The sequence below is a fragment of the Malaclemys terrapin genome, chromosome 1 (genome assembly GCF_027887155.1).
Source record: "Malaclemys terrapin pileata isolate rMalTer1 chromosome 1, rMalTer1.hap1, whole genome shotgun sequence".
NCBI classification, from domain to species: domain Eukaryota; kingdom Metazoa; phylum Chordata; order Testudines; family Emydidae; genus Malaclemys; species Malaclemys terrapin.
The window spans coordinates 184,975,713-184,996,283 of NC_071505.1; the positions used below are offsets into that span (position 1 = coordinate 184,975,713).

At 39.0% G+C, this 20,571-nt stretch overlaps 1 protein-coding gene across 4 annotated transcripts in view; it reads right to left on the reverse strand.

The window, feature by feature from the left end:
* The window catches only part of APP (amyloid beta precursor protein), a 316,779-nt gene that overhangs the window by 151,289 nt on the left and 144,919 nt on the right, over nucleotides 1–20,571 (reverse strand). For all 4 annotated transcript variants that reach the window (XM_054047642.1, XM_054047629.1, XM_054047622.1 and 1 more), the window contains exons 4-5: nucleotides 19,420–19,532; nucleotides 17,597–17,790 (exon numbers count right to left, since the gene is read on the reverse strand). In XM_054047642.1, coding sequence (XP_053903617.1) covers nucleotides 17,597–17,790; nucleotides 19,420–19,532 — 307 coding nt within the window. The remainder of the gene's footprint in view (nucleotides 1–17,596; nucleotides 17,791–19,419; nucleotides 19,533–20,571) is intronic.

A 20,571-nucleotide genomic window follows, 5' to 3' on the forward strand; every position in this document is an offset into this window, starting at 1 on the left:
AAAATTATAGTAACAGCACTGTTATACTAGAAAACAACACTAACATATTGTCTCATATACTCCTCAGATTCAACTGTGATAGCAGCACTCAATATATTACTACCACAGTACTCAGGGAGCATCTCTTCCCCACACCCTCAAGAAATGACACAGACCTACCAAGAAATAATAGCATCATAGTCTTTTACCACAACCCTGGATTCATATAACTTACACCAGGGGTTCTCAACCTTTTTTGAATCATGTCCCATCTTCGCTCCCTTTTTTTAAACCTGGAGCTGCCCCACCCCCAGCTGGGAGAAACCAGTTGAGAACCACTCAACTACGCTATAGAGGCAGAGTTTGTTCAGATGCTGTGCCAAAAGGGGTTAAAGTCTCAAGTTTTGGTATTATTGTAAGTATTTATATTCACAGATGTAGACTTTGAACCAAATTTTGGTGCTGTCATTCGAGATGAGACTGCGGCCCATGCGTGGTAAGGCCAATACTGAGTGCTAGTATTATGGTGCTTCTGTGACAAATGATGTATTCTATACTGTACGTGGCTGTAACGTTCTCACTCCCAAGACAGCTCAAATGCTTTAATTGTTGTTCAGGACAGAAGAGATGCAGTGAAACACCCCAGCTAACCAATCTTTTTTTTTTTTTTTTTTAATCAAAAGTCATGCTTGGTTTTGTTGGACTAGTTTTACTGGCACTTATTATTGGTGATAATTTCACAGCACCCTAGTGTGATGGGCACTTCACAGCGCCAGTAAAGACCCACAATCTCTGTGCTGAAGAATTACCAACATTAGTACCCAGTCCTGCAACTTGTTGCATGTGCGGCAGATTCCTGCGTCCATGCAGAGCCCCACTGACTTCAATGGGCTACGTGGGGGCACAGGGGTCCACCCACAGAACAAGCTGCAAAAAACCATATTGGAGTTTAATTTCTGACAACGAACTCTCTCAACAACAACAGGATGGGGTCGGGGGGAGGATGAGATGGACTATAGCAAAAATTACATAGTTACTCAGACAAAGGTGTGAACAGCACAACATAGTTTAAAAAGTGTGCGTGTGTATATGTGTATGTATCTGTTTCTGAGTGCATCACAGTGAACATGGGTATTCATGAGAGGCCTGAATGAGGAGCGGGTCGAGGGCTTACATACTAGCGCACAAATGGAATGAAGTTAAATTCAAATCGTATGGAATACAACTGCAAATTTTACAATGGTACAGATCCCTTTATTTAGTGCACAACTTGAATTGCCAACTTCTTTCTCTCGGTCATGGTAAATACTTTTATTCCCGCTGACACTGCACCCAAATTTCACATCAGAGTGATGCTGTTTCCAGCTATTTTAATATACCCATCACCTTGGTTCCAAGTTACATCAAGAGTTTTGAAAGAAAGAGTTGTTATAGAAGGCAGCTAAGAAAGAAAATATTTGTACCTATCAGCTCAAGAGTTTCTTTATGTTTTATTTAACCTATTGTGCAGGTGTGCATACTTCATGTTGCTATTGCATTTTACTCCTTTGCTAAGCAAACGTGACTCAGTCTTGTTGGTTTTGGAACACTGATCCTTCAACAGCTGTTTCTGCGTATTCCCTTGACACTATCTCAGCCAGCACCACAGACTGCAGTGTCTAGTTTACAAGATATTGTTGACATTTTGACTCAGCATAATGGTGGTGGTGACAGGATTTTTCAGAGGCAGTTCAAGACATTACTCGATACACTGGCAAAGTTCACATATTTGTGAAGCCTTACCACTATCTGAATTTTACAGTTCAGCAGCAAGCAACAGGGATAAATTGCTAGACGTGAATATGGCTTTGAAAATACCGGCAATCTTCATAAAATCAATATTAGTGGCTCACAGCCTCATGTCAACAAAAATGTTGCAGTAATTAGGGATAGTAATTTGCATTAACAACAGACACATGGGGGCCTAAAAGCAACCTTGACCTGTCTCAAACTCCTTACACAGGGAATATTAAAATTTCCTCACCATGGAAACATTTCTGCTCTGAAGCACTGGAGAAGTAAACTAGATCTTAATGTAAATCATCTCTCCCCTGCTTATTGTATTGTCAAACAGGATATGTTTAAGAGGTATTACAGAAATACCATTCTTATACTCACGGAACCACTGGTATTTCAGGCAAATTCATGAGGTAAGCAATTCCACTTGTATTTCTGTTTTAAATAAAAGCATATCAACCATTTTAGGTCTAATGGGCCAATGTCTGTCCTCAAACAGGCACACGTACAAGTCCCACTAACGTGCATCTCTGAACATATTTAAAGGAAGAATTTAGCCCACAGATATACATTGATTATTCAGTATGTTATTTTTTTAAATCCACCACTTTGCTAGGACCTAACACAAACTTATACTTATTCTGCTCGTTCTACGACCTGTGCGCAGTACTGATGACTTCATGGATGCTGGACAAACAAAATTGAGCGACGCCAACTACCGTGCTTCCAGAAAAAAAGACAAAATCAGCAGAGGAAAGTTTTCTTTTAGTCTTCTAACAAGCCATGACACAAAGGAAGTGGAAATACAAATTTAAAAAGACTATTACCTGCTCTTTTTAATTATGCCTCAGCAGTTGTGGCACTCCATTACAAACTCTGTTTTAGATGTTTCTGTCTCTGCTGCAAAGATTTTCAAGCTAATACTTGGTAAAAAGTTTCAAACGAGAATTGATATTTAAAATTTAAGGTTACTGTTTTAAACTCACAAGCAGGTTACATTTTAATCACAATTCTGTCAGATACCAAGTTTAACAAAATGTATATTTAAACACTAGAAAAAAATCAAAAGGTTTTGCAAGAAGCAGCACCAAATTTAGTGTAAAGAGTATATCTGATTGCAAATCAACATGTTTTAATGGTTCTGAACCAATAAGAATCAACTTTCTTTAGGGGAAATAACAAAAAAAGGATGAATGCAAAACATGATAAAAAGCAATGATTTAAATCAGCATTTCTGCTTGATTTAAATCATGATCAAAATTGGTGATTTAAATCACTTTGATTTAAATCAATCCACCCAGTCATCCCCAACTTTATACTGCAAAAACTCAAAACAAAGATCAGATTAAATATACTTGCGCACGCACACACACACACAAATCCCATCAGCTTCACAGATGTTCTGGAAAACATTTAATAAATATTACATCCAAAAAGCTACATTAAAAGAACTTTAAGGGCTCGTCCAGACAACAATTAGTGTCCATCAATCTGGCGTGTAAATCTATGTTGCAGTAGCTTGCTGCACAATATCTGTCCATTGTGGAACCTGCCACCATGAACTAAAAGTTCCCTAATGCACTTCGATCTAGTCTGCTTTGTAAAGTTTCACCCACGAAAGCTCATGCTCCTATAAGTCTGTTAGTCTACAAGGTGCCACAGGACTCTGCTGCTTTTGTAAAGGAAGTAGATCAAAGTACACTAGGGAACTTTTAGTGGGCTTGGTTCACATGAACTGTTAATGCATGTCAAGCTAGTGCAAGGTAGATTGACACCCCAGCTTGCCATGTACTAACTGTTTGTCTAGACAAGCCCTAAAGGTTGCAGAGTCAAGCATTCACAAGTTTGGAAATGCCAGAATTAAGGTGTCTGTGCAATTTTAATTTGCCCCACCCCCAAGCAGTAATCATGATAGTCTTGAATTTACATGATCGCATACTATTCTTTGCACATGCCCCTCTCTCATTCAGTACACAGGATGAACAATGCTCACTGAATGAGCAGCTATTCGATATTTCATTTTATTCTCATTGTTCGACGTGTGGTTCCATGTCTTATTTACTGCACACAATCCAAATCCTGCACTGAATGGCGAATTATTAGTTTCCTCATGGGCTTTTCTATGGCACTCATCACTGTAGTATCTCAGTGAATTTATCTTTACCTTCCCTCATAAGGGTATAGTGGTATTATTTCCATTTTACAGATGGGGAATGAAGGCAGAGACACAATATCAAGAGTGTCCACTAATTTTGGGTGCTCAGTTTTAGAAGCTTATGATGAGTTTTCAGAGAAAGTAGCATTTTATAGTACTTTATTTGTTCAGATCACAGCTCCCAATGATTTTAGTTGCAGTTGAAAGCGCTCAACTCTTCAAATCAAACACCAGGTGTCTCAAATTGTGCACGCAGAAAATGATGACTACTTGATTAGTGGCCACCTGCAAAAAGTTTGGTTTAAGTGACTTGCCCAGCATCACACAGGATCTCTGTGCCAGAGACAGGGATAGAATCCAATCCTCCTGGGTGACATTCAGTTGCGTAAACCTTGAGAACACCCCTTCACTCTTCTTGCAACGACACTCCCACCCCACCTTATTCACTAATCACCTTCCAAATTTTGAAGCAAATGAGGCAGGGAACTTGTGGAAAAATTATCATTTCATCATGCAGCTAAGGAATATATCATAATGCATAAACATAGGCAATGGTCTGACATTTTCTAGCCTTTGGGTGTTTCCTTTCCAACTTCAACATTCTTTGAATGTAATATTTTGCATGCATGTAATTTCCTAAGTTTTTAAAGAAACAAACTAAAAAAATAGTAAGTCCATCACGTGGAAACAGCATCAACTCCAACATGGTTCATCGGAAGGATCTGAAAGTTTAGTCCACAGCACAGGCCTCTGTCACTGGAGTTAACACAAACACTGAAAGTGATAGTACAGCCAGCCACCAGAGGGAGATGGGGCACATATTTTGCCAGTGGGTTTCACGGCTATTTCTTAGCAGCAGAGGAAAGTTGATACTCAAGAACCTTGATTCTGTTCCAGGTCCTAAGTGTTTCAAACCTTTCAAACCTTTACGCCCAACTCCCACTCCCCCACAAGCCTGATTCCCTCTGCTTCTGGGATCATTCAGCCTTTGTCCCAGTTCCAGTCTCCCTCTGGTTCCAGTTTTCCATCAGCTCCCCCTTGGCTCCCCATCCCAATTGCTAACTCATGACTCCTAGGAAGAGTTTTAGCTCATTTTAGAACTCAACTCCTCATCCTTGTCCTATTCCAATGGCCTCTTGTCCCAGCCTACTCTACAAGCCTTCTCCCTCTGCATTTCGGTCAGGCTACTTCCTCCTCCCCCTTCTCTCGGCTGCCTGGGTGCAAGCAAGGGGTCCATTGAGAGCACAGAAAAGAACATCTCTTTATCCCGTGCTCTGGTGCCTGGTGTCACAGGGCCTGCAGCAGCAACTGCATGAAAAGTCCTGCTCAGCTGCCTCACCTCAGGGCTGGAGGATGCTCATTGTGGACAGATTCTTCTGAGAAGTTAGCTGCCAAATTCTAACAAGTCTCTACTGAGCAAGCATGAACTGAGATTTTCCAAAGTGTTGTAAGTTGGCCAAATTTGGGCAGTTTTTCGTGTCAAAGGCACATCCCTTGCCCCAGGGCAGCCTACCGGCCATATTCCATGTCCCAAGCACAGAAGCACTAGAGCTTTTCAACCAAATGGTTGCAAGAATTTTTAGCATGGGGAAAACACATTTTCCTCTAACCCTGTTCTGCAAAATCATTTAACTGTTCTTTTGCTGAAGTTTTCCAAAAAAGTTCAGCCAGTGGCAGACACCAAGTACTGTATGGAAAATTTCAGCCTAAATGAGTAGAGCTTCGATTAAGTTATAAGCAACCGAAAAGAGTTTTATAATCATCAATGTTGCGCAACCTTAACTACAGGAATTGCTAGTTGTGCTGCCTATAACAGAACAAATAATGGGTGCAATTATAAAGTTATAAATGGTGGCTATTATGATATAATGATGAACCACAAGTAGGAAGATAAGTGGTTTCGCCACAACGCTCAAGATGCATTAGTAGCCCCAATTTGATATTTTATTGACTATGGATACAACATTTTCAGTTGAGTAACTCGGTCTTTTCCACTTGCTAGGAGTAACTTTTTACCAAAATTAATTTGCAAATGTCTTTTTGTATTGCTTGTATCTGAAAGCAGTTCTTTTACTCTGATACTTGTCTGAGTCCTCAAAGGATTAAGCGTCATATTTCCAAGCAGGACTGAAATTTTTTAGAGTTTGTATTTTAAAGTGATGGACTGATTCAAATCCCACTTAAGTCAATGGGGAAAGCAAACTATGTCTTGACACTGCAACGTGTTACGGTCAACTGAATTATGAATCCCCCACCTGTCTCATGAATTATGTTATCACCTTCTGCATTATCTGTACTTCAGTATTATTCTATCATAAGTATGCATTTCTCATAATGCACTAGAGTGAATAAAGAACAGAATTGCTAGTGTAATTCCTTTTTTTCCAGGAGAGCTTTTTAATTTGTTTTCTACTCCCATAAAAAGTGGAAATTAATTTTTTTGTGGGCTTCTTTCAGTGCTGTACAACAGGGTGCTAATCTAAGGTCATTAGTTCTGACTCCATACCACATCAACAGAACCACTCTCTTCAATTAACATATATAATGGGAACGTTTCGGTCTGCATCTACACAGAGCTTTTACTTAAGTTTCCCACAATTTCATCAGCACCAATGCAGCTCTGCTAAGGGCAAGCCAATAGTGGGAGCGCTAGTCACTGGTATTTCTACTACCATGTGATCTAACCCTGCTCAAGGGAAATTGAAAAGGCACAGGGGTAAGAATGTAGGTAGCCACCAGTGCTTTGTCTACAACAGAGCTCTCCCTTGCTGATCCCTGGTGATGGTGCAGTGGTGGTAAATTTTAAGAAAAGCTTCACTCACTTACCATCAAAAAGACCATAGGGATTATTCAGTGCAGATTTTAGAATTCTGGACTGCTTTATCAGGATCCAGCGGAGTTCATGTGGGCTTTGTAAACTATGTTAGCTAAACCACTTGGGTTGAAAGAGATTATAGATTCTTTTGGCAGAACATATGATTGATCTAGTACTTTGTATTGTATTTCACACACCATCATGTACCATCATTAGACCATCTCTACAATTATAATAATTTATATCCTTTAACTGAAAGAAACAGATCAACTAGTTTTCACATATCAAAATTTAAAATACTTTCTAAAGAAATTCAGAAAATCTCCAGACAAGGCTCCATTGAGACGAGTTAATGTTATAAACAGATAACCTTTAAAATAAAACATTATAATAGTATTGTTATGAAAGAAATTTGAAAGACTGGGAATTAAATTATTTTATTTCACATCACCAGTCACCTACCACCATACCACTTCCCCATTTCCATTAGGGACCACAAACCTTAAGGATCAGACCATGAATCTAGTAAAGATATAAATAAATCAAAACCATTGAAATATCTCATGGAGAGACATAATTTTTGGCTCTACTTCATATTGGAAAAAATCAACAAGGCCAAAGATACATAACTCCAACCTATCATCTCCCTTGTCACACACCGAAGATGGCTATCAAGCAGAATGAAGATTCTCGTCTGCTTCAGCTTTCTACCCACAGCAAAAAAGTCTCAATAATATCCATATATAAATCTGATACCACACAATAAGGCAGGTGGATGGGATGGGGGCAGGGATACAAAGTCAGAAGCTGTTTGTGGAAATTCAACTGTGAATTTTTCATGTCCAGATTTCTTTTTCAGATACTTTAAGTAGTACATATAGTTACAAAATTCCAATAGTTTACATAGTTACAACTTTGTAATGATTGTTTCTAACCTTATCAGAAAGCTTTCATCCTGAGACAGATATGATTTAAGGCCTACATCATGCTTTGCAATAGATAGCTCTGTTTCCGTAAGTCATAAGGTCATAATCCTTCCATCCAAGTTAACTTTAGTCAGTTAAATGCAGAAGTGTGGTATTAACCTCCCGAAAGATGCTGAAAGTTCACTGAAGTCAAATCAGAGATCTCCTGGCTGACAAACTGAGCCTTCAAGGAAGCAAGAAAGCTCAGCTATTTCCTATTCATTGTTTCCCAGATTAGATTCATTGTTTCTGCACAAGAGCTCGTCCATCACTAGAGTTAACATTTATACTCAAATGGTGCTTGGAATTGCCTCTGCAGTACTATAGCAATTACCTCTCAAAGCAATAAGCTGCTTCATCAGTTCTATTCTTACTCTACTCATCCATTTGCAGAGATTCAACATTATATTTGTCTTTTTGGACTCTCTAATGCTCACATGTCCCTAAGCGTTCTGTGCTTTGTTTATTTCAATAGCTTCCATGAAAAGAAAGATTATTTATTAAAACCATTATGCACTAAAAATGTCTTCAAATCTCAATATTGCAACATGTCAGCAAGGAAGCAAATACAAGAAATTAACAAACTCTACTATTTAAAATTTTAATCAAAGTAAGTTTTTAACCTAAAATGTGTAACACATTATTCCAAGAGATGCAAAACACATGCAGGAACTTTATTATGTTCATAATTAACAGAAAAGATTTAACAGCCACAGGTACCATAGTTTAAAAAAAAAAAAAGTTAAAGGAAAAGTCCAGTGTTTAAATCTTAAAAAATGTTTATACAGATAGGAATTATAAAATGTAGAGAGTACAGAACTTCCTTAGGAAATTGTGCATCTAAAGAACATGGATGTTAAAAAAGTCTGCGCACACTTTCAATAGCATACATGAGTATGATGTTTCATCTTAATTTCTAGTATAATTCTCATAACTATGATTTGTCACAAAACTTCAAAAAGCTATGAACTTGGGATTGCCTGAAACCCTGTTATCTGAAATTCAAACACTTATTTCCCTTCCCCCACCCAAAAAAAACCAAATATTAACCAAGAACAAAACAAAACAAAAGAAAAACCAACCAACCATTCTCCTCCCCCTTGGAATGTAACTTTTCCAAAATGCAGATTTACCAAGTTTTGGATGTCCTACAAGCTAATTAGATAATTGTGGTTTACCTATATATATATATAATATATAAAACTAACCAGACAGAAGAAAGAAAATATGTTTATTACCCCTCAAAATTCATTTTAATATGGAACAGTTTTCTGGGGTTCAAATTTCATTGTCCATTACAACTTTGAGTGTTATCTTTTAAGACTCATTTCGGTGCCGCCCAGTGGCTTTCACCATACTGCCACAGAGTGCTGTTTCTCTCAGTGTTTCAAATTATATGTGCAATTTAAATAAAAATGCCTAATGCAACAAAAATGTACTTTTAAAAAATGGTCCCAGGATATGAGAGAGACAAGGTGGGTGAGGTAACATCTTCACTGTTATCTTTCACCAACAGAGCCAGGGGTAGTCAATTATTTTTGGTCAGATCCAAATTTCTTGGTCAAGGTATAGTCAAGATCCAGACTCCAGAGGAAAGAATAGCTGCCCACCCCCCAACAATAATGACAATAATAAGTAAATAAGAAGATTTTGTGGTCCATTCAAAAGCATCTGGCGGTCCAGATTTAGCCCATGGGGTCTGCCTATTGACTACCCCTGAGTAGGTCCAATAGAAGATATAATCTAACCCACCCTGTGTCTCTCATATCTAGATAGATAAAATTCTAAAGAAGGCCTTCAGTTAAAAAAACTATTGCTGATGCTAGAAGAGGTCAGTCCTAGCAAGAGCATCCATATCTTAGCTGCCATCTGGGGATACAAGGTGAGAGGTAGCTAAGCTCTGGATCCCAGGACAGTCGAGGCTTATAAGATTCACAAAAGCTTCTGTGGAAAGCGTAATTCAAAGCCCTACCAATAGAAATCCCATTGTTGCAGAAGGGGAGAGTCATTCAACTCTATCCTGGCTTTTCAGTCTAACGCGGGATATAAAAAGGACGCTGTAATCCACAAAAAAAGCTGCAACAGAGCATGCTCACACTCTGAAATGAAAGTTACAAAACAAAGTGGAGCCCCTATAACAGAATGCAGCCCACCATTCTGAACTGCACCATTCCTGAGTTGCACCTGGAAGTGGACAGAGTCACCACAGGGCAACGCAGTTGTGCAGAAGGAGGACAGGTGCTCCACTGTTTGCCTCTGAGGCAGTCTTCAAGGGTAAAGTTCATTATGGTAGTTTAGGTGGAGAGAGCGAAGTTGTGGATGACTGTTACCAGTGCCACATTTGAGAGTAAAGGTTGCAACCTTTTCGTCAGCTATACAGGCCAGCAATGCTAAAGTACTTACAAATTCTGAAGCAGTGATGGATCCAAAATACACACTGAATGGGGATTTTGACAAGGCACTCTGTGCAGCTTAGTAGAGATCTGGTTAGACCTAATTTTATATCCCAACCGGAACTGACTAGACCACAGCCAATCCAAACCCGATCTGAGCTTGAGAGCACTGAGTTGTTTTCATACCCAACATGACCCTTGTAGTCGGGTCCTGTTGGGTTTGGCTTGCAAGAGTGTACTTAGGGAGCCCCCTCCGCACTCTCTTACCTGCCCTAGGCACTGCCAGGCACCTCCCTTCAGGACTCCCGCACCCCAGCAGCAGTTCACAGGGCAGGAGCAAAGCATCCCTGTGAGCTAGTGAAGTAACCTTGCCACCGCCATGCCCGCTTCCAGCATGGGGCGTGTCATAATGTGCCATGGTGCCTCCCGTATTTCCTTGGGAAGCTGGCTGAGCTACCCTACTCACCTGTGCCCTGGCACATTCTCTCACACAGGAGCCAGGCAAGGAGAGAGGCGGCAGCAGGGAAGACACAGCATCAGCTCTGGGGATCTTGTGCAGTGGCCCCGCCCTCTCCTCCATCCAGAACCAGCACTAAAAATCTAGCTGTCATTTGCATGTGCACTGCCTTACTGCCAACTTACATGTTAAGTAGGCTTCAAATACTTTTGCAGCATAAACGTACATAAGAATCATTCTTTCTTCTTCAACCACAAGTAATCAATGGAGTGGGTAAAACAAGAAAAGCCTATTATGTAAGCAGCACATAATAGACACCTGAACAAGGCACACTGGGGGACCTGCTGTCCAAGTAGAATATACCAAAAAAATATGTAATATCAGGTACAACTGATGAGGAACCTTCAACCACCACTGATGACCATTCCAGATAAAACCCACCTGCAGTGGAACATACAAAGTACATCCAAACACTGTTAATGGACAACACAATGCAGCACAGCAGGCGCAGCAGCAATTCAACAGAAGAAGAATGAAAGCAATGTGAGGGGTATAAAGCATACTGCGAACAGTTAGAGCAGCTAGGAATGTGACAAAGTGGGGATTCATCTGTTTCAAATTGTGAGCTCCATTTTGTTTTGTGAACCCCATTCTTTTTCAGGGGCTCCACTTTCTACTGTGACTTTCATTTTGGAACATGACCATGCTGCGTTGCAACCTTGTTTGTGGATTAGAACATCTTTTTTTGTAACAGGGCCTTGACACCTAGAGGAAAGACTATCTGAATCAATGCTGAGTGACTCTCCCCTTCTGGAGCAACGGGTTGTCTACTGTTAGGGCCACTGAGTTTGAATTACTCTCTACACAGAAGCCTGGGGATGGGGAGGGGAACTGGAGCCTGTAACTCCTTCAGCAGAAGCACATGAGCAAAAGGGGGACACAGACTGTCTGGCACATACCAGAAAAAAAAGGCAGGAGAAAGAGAAGGAGGAGAAACTCTGCCAAGTCTAAGGACACTGACCAAACCTAGGACTCAGAAAAGGGGTGAGATCAGAATAAGGGGGACTGTGTTCAAGATTTTGTTGTTTTTCACAGATCTGTATGGGTACATCTATACTTACCCGCTGGTTCGGCAGCAAGCAATTGATCTTCTGGGATCGATTTATCGCGTCTTGTCTAGACACGATAAAATCGATCCCGGAAGTGCTCGCCGTCGACGCCAGTAATCCTGCTCCACAAGAGGAGTAGGCGGAGTCGACGGGGGAGCCTGCCTGCCGCGTGTGGACCCGCGGTAAGTACCTTTAAGTTTGAACTAAGATAGTTCGACTTCAGCTACGTTATTCATTTAGCTGAAGTTGCGTATCTTAGTTCGAACTGGGGGCTTAGTGTGGACCAGCCCTAACTCTCGAAGTGCTTACAAGAGTAAAGAGCTTATAGTTTAAAAAAAAAATTCCTTTGCTAAGACCTTGCTTTTCTGCCACATTGTCCCTCAAGGGTTTAATTAGAAACCAGAGCTCCCACAGCAGGTGGACTCTGAGGGGAACATGTCTAAGCAACTGGAGGGGCCCGAAAAGGGCTGAGGGACTGGTTTTGGAGTCTAGGGCAGCTGGATTGCAGGGTTCCAATGTCCCTGAAGGGTCTCATACAAAGGGTAAGCCTCTGGGAGTGTGCCTTTGAGATCCAGAGCTAGGGACAGTGACCAGTCACTATCTAGACTTAGGGGCTTAGAAACATGTGGGATCTAGGAGTTCAGTCACTCACAAAAGACATGTATATGTCCTGAGAGTGGGTCTGGACTAGGTTCTAAGGAGGATTATTTGGTAACATTATGGACACAGCTAGCTACTGCATGAAAATTAAAGAAGAGTCAGATGTGGTAAAACCTGCTAATAGCTCCTATTTCCACAATAGGGCTAAAAACACAAGACAAGACTGATCAGCTTTTAATAAAAAAGAAAACAGAAAAATGCACATTATAATTATTTAAATATTCAGTTACTCTATTATTTAAATATAAAATTCACTCTGCATTAATTCTAATCAGCTTTTTGCACTTTTGCAAAAGCACTGCACAAAAATATCAAAATAATATAACTGCAACAGACGTGTTAAAGAATTCTTAAATTAGAATGATGCTAAAGTCATAGCATAAAATAATGAAGTCTTTTTAAAATAAAATCTTCTAACTTTACTTATCTTTGTATGAATAGAAATGTTTCACAATAAATGACAGCTAAGTGCATGATAAAGCAATTTCACTGATAATTACTGCAGGCTCAAGGACTGCACTTCTTTCTCTATTATATCTCTGAAATTCTATTCCAAAGGCCAATTCCTTACAGAGCAATGAAGATGTTAAAAGCTGTCACTAGAAACTAATGCTGCATTGTGTGTATGACAGTCAGTTTAAGAGACACAGATAATCTACTACAAATAGGAATACAAATTTATCGACATTGGTGTGGGTCACTAAATTACATGCATTCTATTTTTTCTTGAAAGGTTAAGAAAAAATGTAGTCCAAGTATGCTATAAACTCCAGCTCTTGACAAGATCATTGCACAAAGGAGACACAAAGCTAATTTACTAAATGTACAATTGAGAAAAATGAAAGTAAAAGTCAAAAAGTTAAAGTAATAAAAGAAAAAAAACAGACTTCTGTTACAGCTGCATGATTTCGAATAAATTATTCCCCCAAAAGTCAGGTTCTAGTGGACAGGGTACTGGACTGGGATTCAGGAAACCTTGGTTCAATTCCCAGCTGTGTCACTAACCTGTGGTGTGACCTTGGGCAAGTTTCTCTGTGCATTTGTTTCTCTTTACACTTTCTGTCGTACCTATTTAGATTGTAAAATCTACAGGGCAGAGATACCAAAATACCCTAGGGACTTTACAATAAAACAAATACAGATTAGCTGTTTATTTTAAATTAAATGTATAATAATAAAATAATTAAAATCCTTTTATTGGAATCCTTATCCTCCTTTCTCTGCCTGTAGACATTCCTCGACGTTCTGTCATTGCTCCTTTCCTCTTCTCCACCCGCACTTCCACTAAGGTTTCCACCTCCACTTTTATGTGGATTACTTGTAAATTTACTTCTCATTATCTGTCTCCTTACTCTTCTTGGTTGACCCACTGCTGTCTAAAAGTTGCTATCTCCAAAACTGAACTCGTCTTTCCTCTTAATCTGAATGCTGTAAAAGCTACAAAAGCCACATCTGAAGGTTCTAACTTCAGTTGTTTTCTCACCACCCGTTATGGGGAAAATAAGTGTTCACACTTGCATCACCCAACTGATTTTGCTAAAGCTTTACCACCTCCCTCACAATTTTGTTTTATCAAATTAAAAGCTATTGAAAAAAAGGGGGATAGAAACAGAAGCTCCATTAATGCAGGAGTTACCAGCAGCTTCTGTACTTTTTACACAGTATCACATAATATACACATACAGGAAGAGATATTAAACTTTTTGGAAGGCGTCATGATGAAAGGAACATTGTAAATGTAAGGTTACTGACTTATGGTGAAACTACATGGAGCTAAGTAAACATTCCAAACAAAGAAAACTGCTTTAGTGGTATAAAAACATTAGTTTAGTGGTATAGCAAGCAATATCAGCATCCCTCCCTATTGACTTAAAACGAAGATTGGCAATCCAAAATTTGATAACAATTTCTAATGTTACATATTAGTAGTCAGATACCGTCACATAATATATTATATGATTCATGTTTGTTATTCTATCAAGCATACAGCATTTAAACTTACTCATGTTCAAAGTGGGAAATCCTATTTTTGTAACTTGATATCAAGGATACTCTAATTTTTGATGCAAAAGGACTCATTAATCATTTCAATGAGTGTATTTTTGGCTTCAAGGCAGAGGAGGGACTGGATGCAGCTTGAGGATTGAAGAACCAGCAAATGAAACTAGTGAATTCGTTTATAAGAATTGCAAATTGTCGAGCTCTTCATCTTAATTAAAGTTCAATTACTTCGTAAAAGCAACGTGGCCTTTCCAGATTTGCTGAAGGTATTTCTATATGAAAAAAAGCTTTTACTATTCACTTGGAATTTCAGGATTGGATTCAAATGTAACTCCAGTTGATGCTCTAATAGGATATTAGTTTTCTGAAGTCATCCTTGACCTGCTCAATTTAGAATTTGAATTGCTTTATGAGTAGATTCTGTATGCTTCCCCAGTGACAAACATGAACAATTGAAACAAATGGATAATTCAGATTGCTTTATATACATCCCTCATAATTGCTGTTAATTGCTGTAACATGCACCATTATGAGAACATTTTTATTTCATATTTTTAGATATCTTCGACCAGACATATTAAAGGAGAATATTTCGTTTTTGCAAATTTCTCCATCTTTATATAGGAAGAAAATAATTTGAGGGTTGCAAATATTTTTCATTCTTAGCCCACATTTTCAACAACTTGAAACCCAATCAGCAATGCATAAACCAAATATACAGAAATTACAAAACGATGCTGTGAGAGCTGGCCTATAAACCTCCTCGGAAGTGAGTTTCTATTGCTACACTTTGCCTGTTAGATGTACTCATTAAGAAAAATCAAATATTCCAAGACTGAAGATGTCTCCCTCCCTAGATGGGGCCAAAAGCAGGGGCCTTGATACTACTCTTTTGTGACAAGGAATCAGAGAAAAGACCTTAATTTGGTTTATCTAATCCATCCCCTTGCAATTAAAGACCTGTTCCCTGCAACAGCTTTTTTAGTACTGTGTTCAACCCAGTGTTCAGTGTTCTCCATGATATGTCTTCTGCTCTTTCCCCAAAAGACATTTCCACAATTGAATACATCTTCTTGTTAAAGATTTCCCTGATATTCAGTCTAATTTTTCATTGTCCTAATGTCATTTCATTGCCAATATTAGCCCATTACTCCTAGTTAGAGTCATTTATCTCCATCCTTCATCTTTACATCCCTGAAACACTTGTACGCTAATGTTTCCATTTTAGCCATTGCTAAGGCAAACTATATACATTTAGCATTTTTAATCTTGCCATATAAATTTATCCACTCTGCCCCTAATCATTTTTGTTGTTCTTCTCTGAACTCCCTCCAGTCTCCCAGGCTCGTCCTGGTTCTAAGGTGCTGTGAAATGAATGCAGAAGATGAAATTAAATGAAAAGGAATTAATCAGCCAATTTCTGAGATTTGGATTTTGTTTCCCCTTTCTAAAAATTGACACTACCAACATCTAAACTCTGCACTTCCTGACTTAATCTAGCATGCTGTGATGTTTGGTCAAATACAGAATCATGACCCTGGATTTTAGTTTAGTAAAGGAGGGTAACTTTCATTGTATTTTAAAATTAATTCCCCAGAGATATTTAAGATTTGAATAGAACTGTACTCAGCTCTCACTTACACCTGTATAACCCTAATGCAGTTAGTAGGCTACCATGAAAAAGGCCATATCAACCTGGGATACCCAGTTACAGTATGATCATACCCCAAGCTTAATACAGCACCCCTTTCGTATGTTTAGATGATGCTAAATTGTTAAAGGAACGAAGGTATAGCCATGTTCTTGCCCCACGTACACAGGCAAAACCAGTCCATATTGTAACATGGTCGCTGCGCAACTGTCTTGCAAAGTGACTCCCCTAACATCAGAGGCTCGTTCACCTGCACATCTACCAATGTGATATATGCCATCATGTGCCAGCAATGCCCCTCTGCCATGTACATTGGCCAAACCGGACAGTCTCTAAGCAAAAGAGGGATAGCTCAGTGGTTTGAGCATTGGCCTGCTAAACCCAGGGTTGCGAGTTCAATCCTTGAGGGGGCCACTTGGGGATCTGGGGCAAAATCAGAACTTGGCCCTGCTAGTGAAGGCAGGGGGCTGGACTTGATGACCTTTCAAGGTCCCTTCCAGTTCTAGGAGATGGGAGATCTCCATTAATAAATAAAATAAAAAAGAATTAATGGACACAAATCTGACATCAGGAATCATAATACTCAAAAACCAGTGGGAGAACACTTTAACCTGTCTGGTCATTCTATGACAGATCTGCGGGTGGCTATCTTAAAACAGAAAAACTTCAAAAACAGACTCCAACGAGAGACTGCTGAGCTGGAATTGATATGCAAACTAGACACAATCAACTCAGGATTAAATAAGGACTGGGAATGGCTGAGCCATTACAAACATTGAATCTATCTCCCCTTGTAAGTATTCTCACACTTGCTTCTTATCAAACTGTCTGTACTGAGCTATCTTGATTATCACTTCAAAAGTTTTTTTCTCTTACTTAATTGACCTCTCAGAGTTGGTAAGACAACTCCCACCTGTTCATGCTCTCTGTAAGTGTGTATATATATCTCCTCAATATAAGTTTCACTCTATATGCATCCGAAGAAGTGGGTTGTAGCCCACGAAAGCTTATGCTCCAATAAATTTGTTAGTCTCTAAGGTGCCACAAGTACTCCTGTTCCCCTAACATAGTTGCAACTGTAATGCAGGCAGTGTCTAGTAAAGAAAAATATGTCTTGTCATTGTGTGGCCATTTAAATAGATTTTTGAAAATACCTTTCAATTCATAATTAAAAGGGATGCTGCCAGCTTGAAAGTCTTCTTACTGTGTCACTAACACCTATGTTAATAAAACTAAAAAGGGGGTTTTAAAACACCTCACTTATCACTAATTGGGTTGGCTGTGCATTTTTTGCAGATCACTCAGCTTGCCAATGAAAGCTTCCCACGTAGCCTGTTTCAAGTTTTGGTTGTCATATGCTTGCATGATATAGTGTTGGGTTGCAAATTTTGCAAGGGAATGTTTACAGTCCAACAAGATACTTTTCATTGCATTTAAAAAAAAACAATTAAAACATTATAAACCTTATTAAAAACATATTAAAACCCAGACATTTTGGGTCACTTCAAATGTTTCAAACAATGAGAAGATCCATCAAGTGTGCTCATATCAAAGTCTCTGCTGCTAACTTTTAGTCTTTCCAAACAAACTTCTGACAATTTTCAGTAAACCAGAAAGGGGAAACACCACTCTTACCTTCCATCTGCATAATCTGCATCCGCACCTCCCCACCAGACATCTGAATCGTCTTCCTCAGCGTCAGCTGAATCAACATTGTCACTTTCATCTGCTAATGGACAGCAAACAAACTCCACACCACGGAACTTGTCAATTCCACAGGGCAGCAGCATACCGTAATCATGCAGATTCATACTCTTTTCACTACAGGACTACAAAAATAAAGAGAACAGTGACAACATTGTTACACAGTGAGCTGGCCAAGGAAAAGTTGGCATAGATTTTAAGAAAATAATAAAAGTCTGTGTACAGCCTGAGAAAATTAGAGTTAGCTTGTTAATTGATCTCTCAACTATTGTGACTGATAAATTCATTCAGCGTGGGAACATGGGCACCCAACCACAGTCTAGTATTTTAGGCAACAAGCTTTTCCTTCTCATCAACTCTTCTCCTTGCCAAAAGAGTTCATCCCCTCACATACACCTGACAAATCCTACATCCTCTTACCTAGAACTACTTTGAGGGTTTGCTTTTGCTGTGCACAATTAACCACTGGAGAGTGACAGTTTGCCCTGCCTATGTAATAGTGCTATTGAAGAGGAGATCAACACCTAACGCACTTGATACATTGAGGTTTGATTCCTCGTTTAGTATGGTACCTTCTAGCCATATTGGAAAAGTGTTAATTATGCATCACTTAAGAGGTTGCACAAAACACTTAAAAGACAAAACCACACAGAACATCTGGAAAAGAAGAAAACATTTAAATGTTTTCACCCCTCAGCATGTCACTGTGAGCTGATGATATTACAGGGTCAAACAGACTTCCAGGAGGGTCCATGCAAAATGGTAATTTGCAACTCTAAACTCTTGTCAGTTTACCTTTAAGAAGACATATACCTACAAAGACTAAGATATCATTTGGATGCATGACACCTACAAAATTAAGTTTTAGATGGTCTTTAATAAAATGTCAGTGAGTTGTAAAATCATATGTTCTGTGCTTTGTATCAGTTTTACACATTGTCCTCACAAGTTTCCTTGTCCTCTCTCTCTCTCTCTCTCTCTCTCTCCTATTTCTTTCCCATCCCCCTTCTTGACCTCATTTGTTGCAACATCTCTGAGATTAGATTGTAAATTCTTTGAGGCTGGAGTCATGTCTTAATTCTGTCAAGCACTTAGCACAAAATTATACTACTACTACTACAAGTGAGTGAGTCAAGCATTAAAGGTGATTAAAAGGAATTAGAGAGCTTAATACAGCCATGTACGATGTGGGACAAAAGTTTATGGAAATAGATGTTCTTATTTTCCAAGCACGGAGGAGTGACATTACAGATGTAATCTTAGTTCTTCAACAGAAGAGCAATGTTAAGTCAACCTGATAAGTCAACCTCCACAAACACTGGAACTTGCATAAAAAAATCAGGAGTGTTCAAATTTGAGAATATGGTATAAAACAACAACAATATGAAAATTCAAACATCAACTCAAAATTCAAACATCAACATGACACATCAAGTTACAAAATAATACTGTTTTTGAATCAAAATAAACTTAACAGAACTTTTCCTGGTTTTCTCCTAATTAAAAGCACCAATTCACCACCCAGCAATAAATATTTACAAATACAACTGTGTCCTCACCATTTTCAAAGAATCATAGAATATCAGGGTTGGAAGGGACCTCAGGAGGTCATCTAGTCCAACCCCCTGCTCAAAGCAGGACCAATCCCCCAATTTTCTCTATAACAACACTATTGTAATTAGATGCATCCCAGGAAAGTGATATAACTTAAAAGAAAGATGGCTAGAAATGTCAAGATAAATTATATACTGTACCTCTTTAGCAACAGTGTGCCAGTGCAGGTGAGTTTCACATATATCCATCCTTTCCTGGTGGAGGAACTTGCACTTATCTGGCACCAGAAGAGCATCACTCACAAACTCACCAACTGGAAGAAAACAATGTGAAGTCTTCATTTCACTCATGATTTCAGTCTCCGAATTTTTGTTGTTAAAACTTAACAGTAAAGAAGTCAACCTCCAACTAATAGAGGCTAATGAGAAAGTTTCCCTGACAGACAGGTTACTCAATACTTCCCCACTATAAGGATTCTTTAACTTTCTATTGACGAATGTGGTACCAGTACCTTCCAGAGATACTCTCTGGTCTAATCCAGCGTGGCAATTCCTATGTTCCTAATACAACATCTCCAGGACCGAAGACTTCAATGGTCTTTACCATTAAGTTAGTGTTTGCTGTGACCTGGCTATCTGACAAACATTAAAACATGAATCTGAAGAATATTGGAACATATTTACATTCTTTACATCCAGAACAAATTTGACACCAAATCACCATTCCAAATCATTCTAAAGATTTTAGTAAATGACAGGGCATTTTTTTTTTAAAGCTACACAATAACAAAGTATTTTAGTCCCTTTTCAGCTTAACTCAGTTTCACCAGCAGGATAGCACACAGGTTAACTGAGAAGGTTAATGGTACTCTGAAACAACATCATAACAACACACTGAGATCATCTGATTGTCAGCTCTGTATACCAAGTTAATGCGTGATCACTGCCTCTCTCTTGAGCACTATACCTTAATTAGCCAGGAGGGATCCACCTGCTGTACAATTAAAGAGTGTTGAAAAACACACTCGGGAATAAATGTCTACAGTGCTGGTGTTTACGATTATGGGGAAAATATGATGAACAACATGATTTATTGCACTGCAATCATAATTTTGTAGTAATTCTGGCATTGCATTTTTTTTTTTAAAGTTACAAACATGGAGATATTGGACAAATAACTAGCAGGAAGCTGTCAGAGAACTGATATACTCTATTGTATGGATGTTGTCTGGACAGTAGGGAGACGAAGTTACCTACCTTGGTATCTGGAGAGTCTTTGAGATGTGTCACCCCTATCTGCATTCCACTGTGGGTACACCTGCACTCCATGCGCCTGGAGCTGGAGCATTTTGA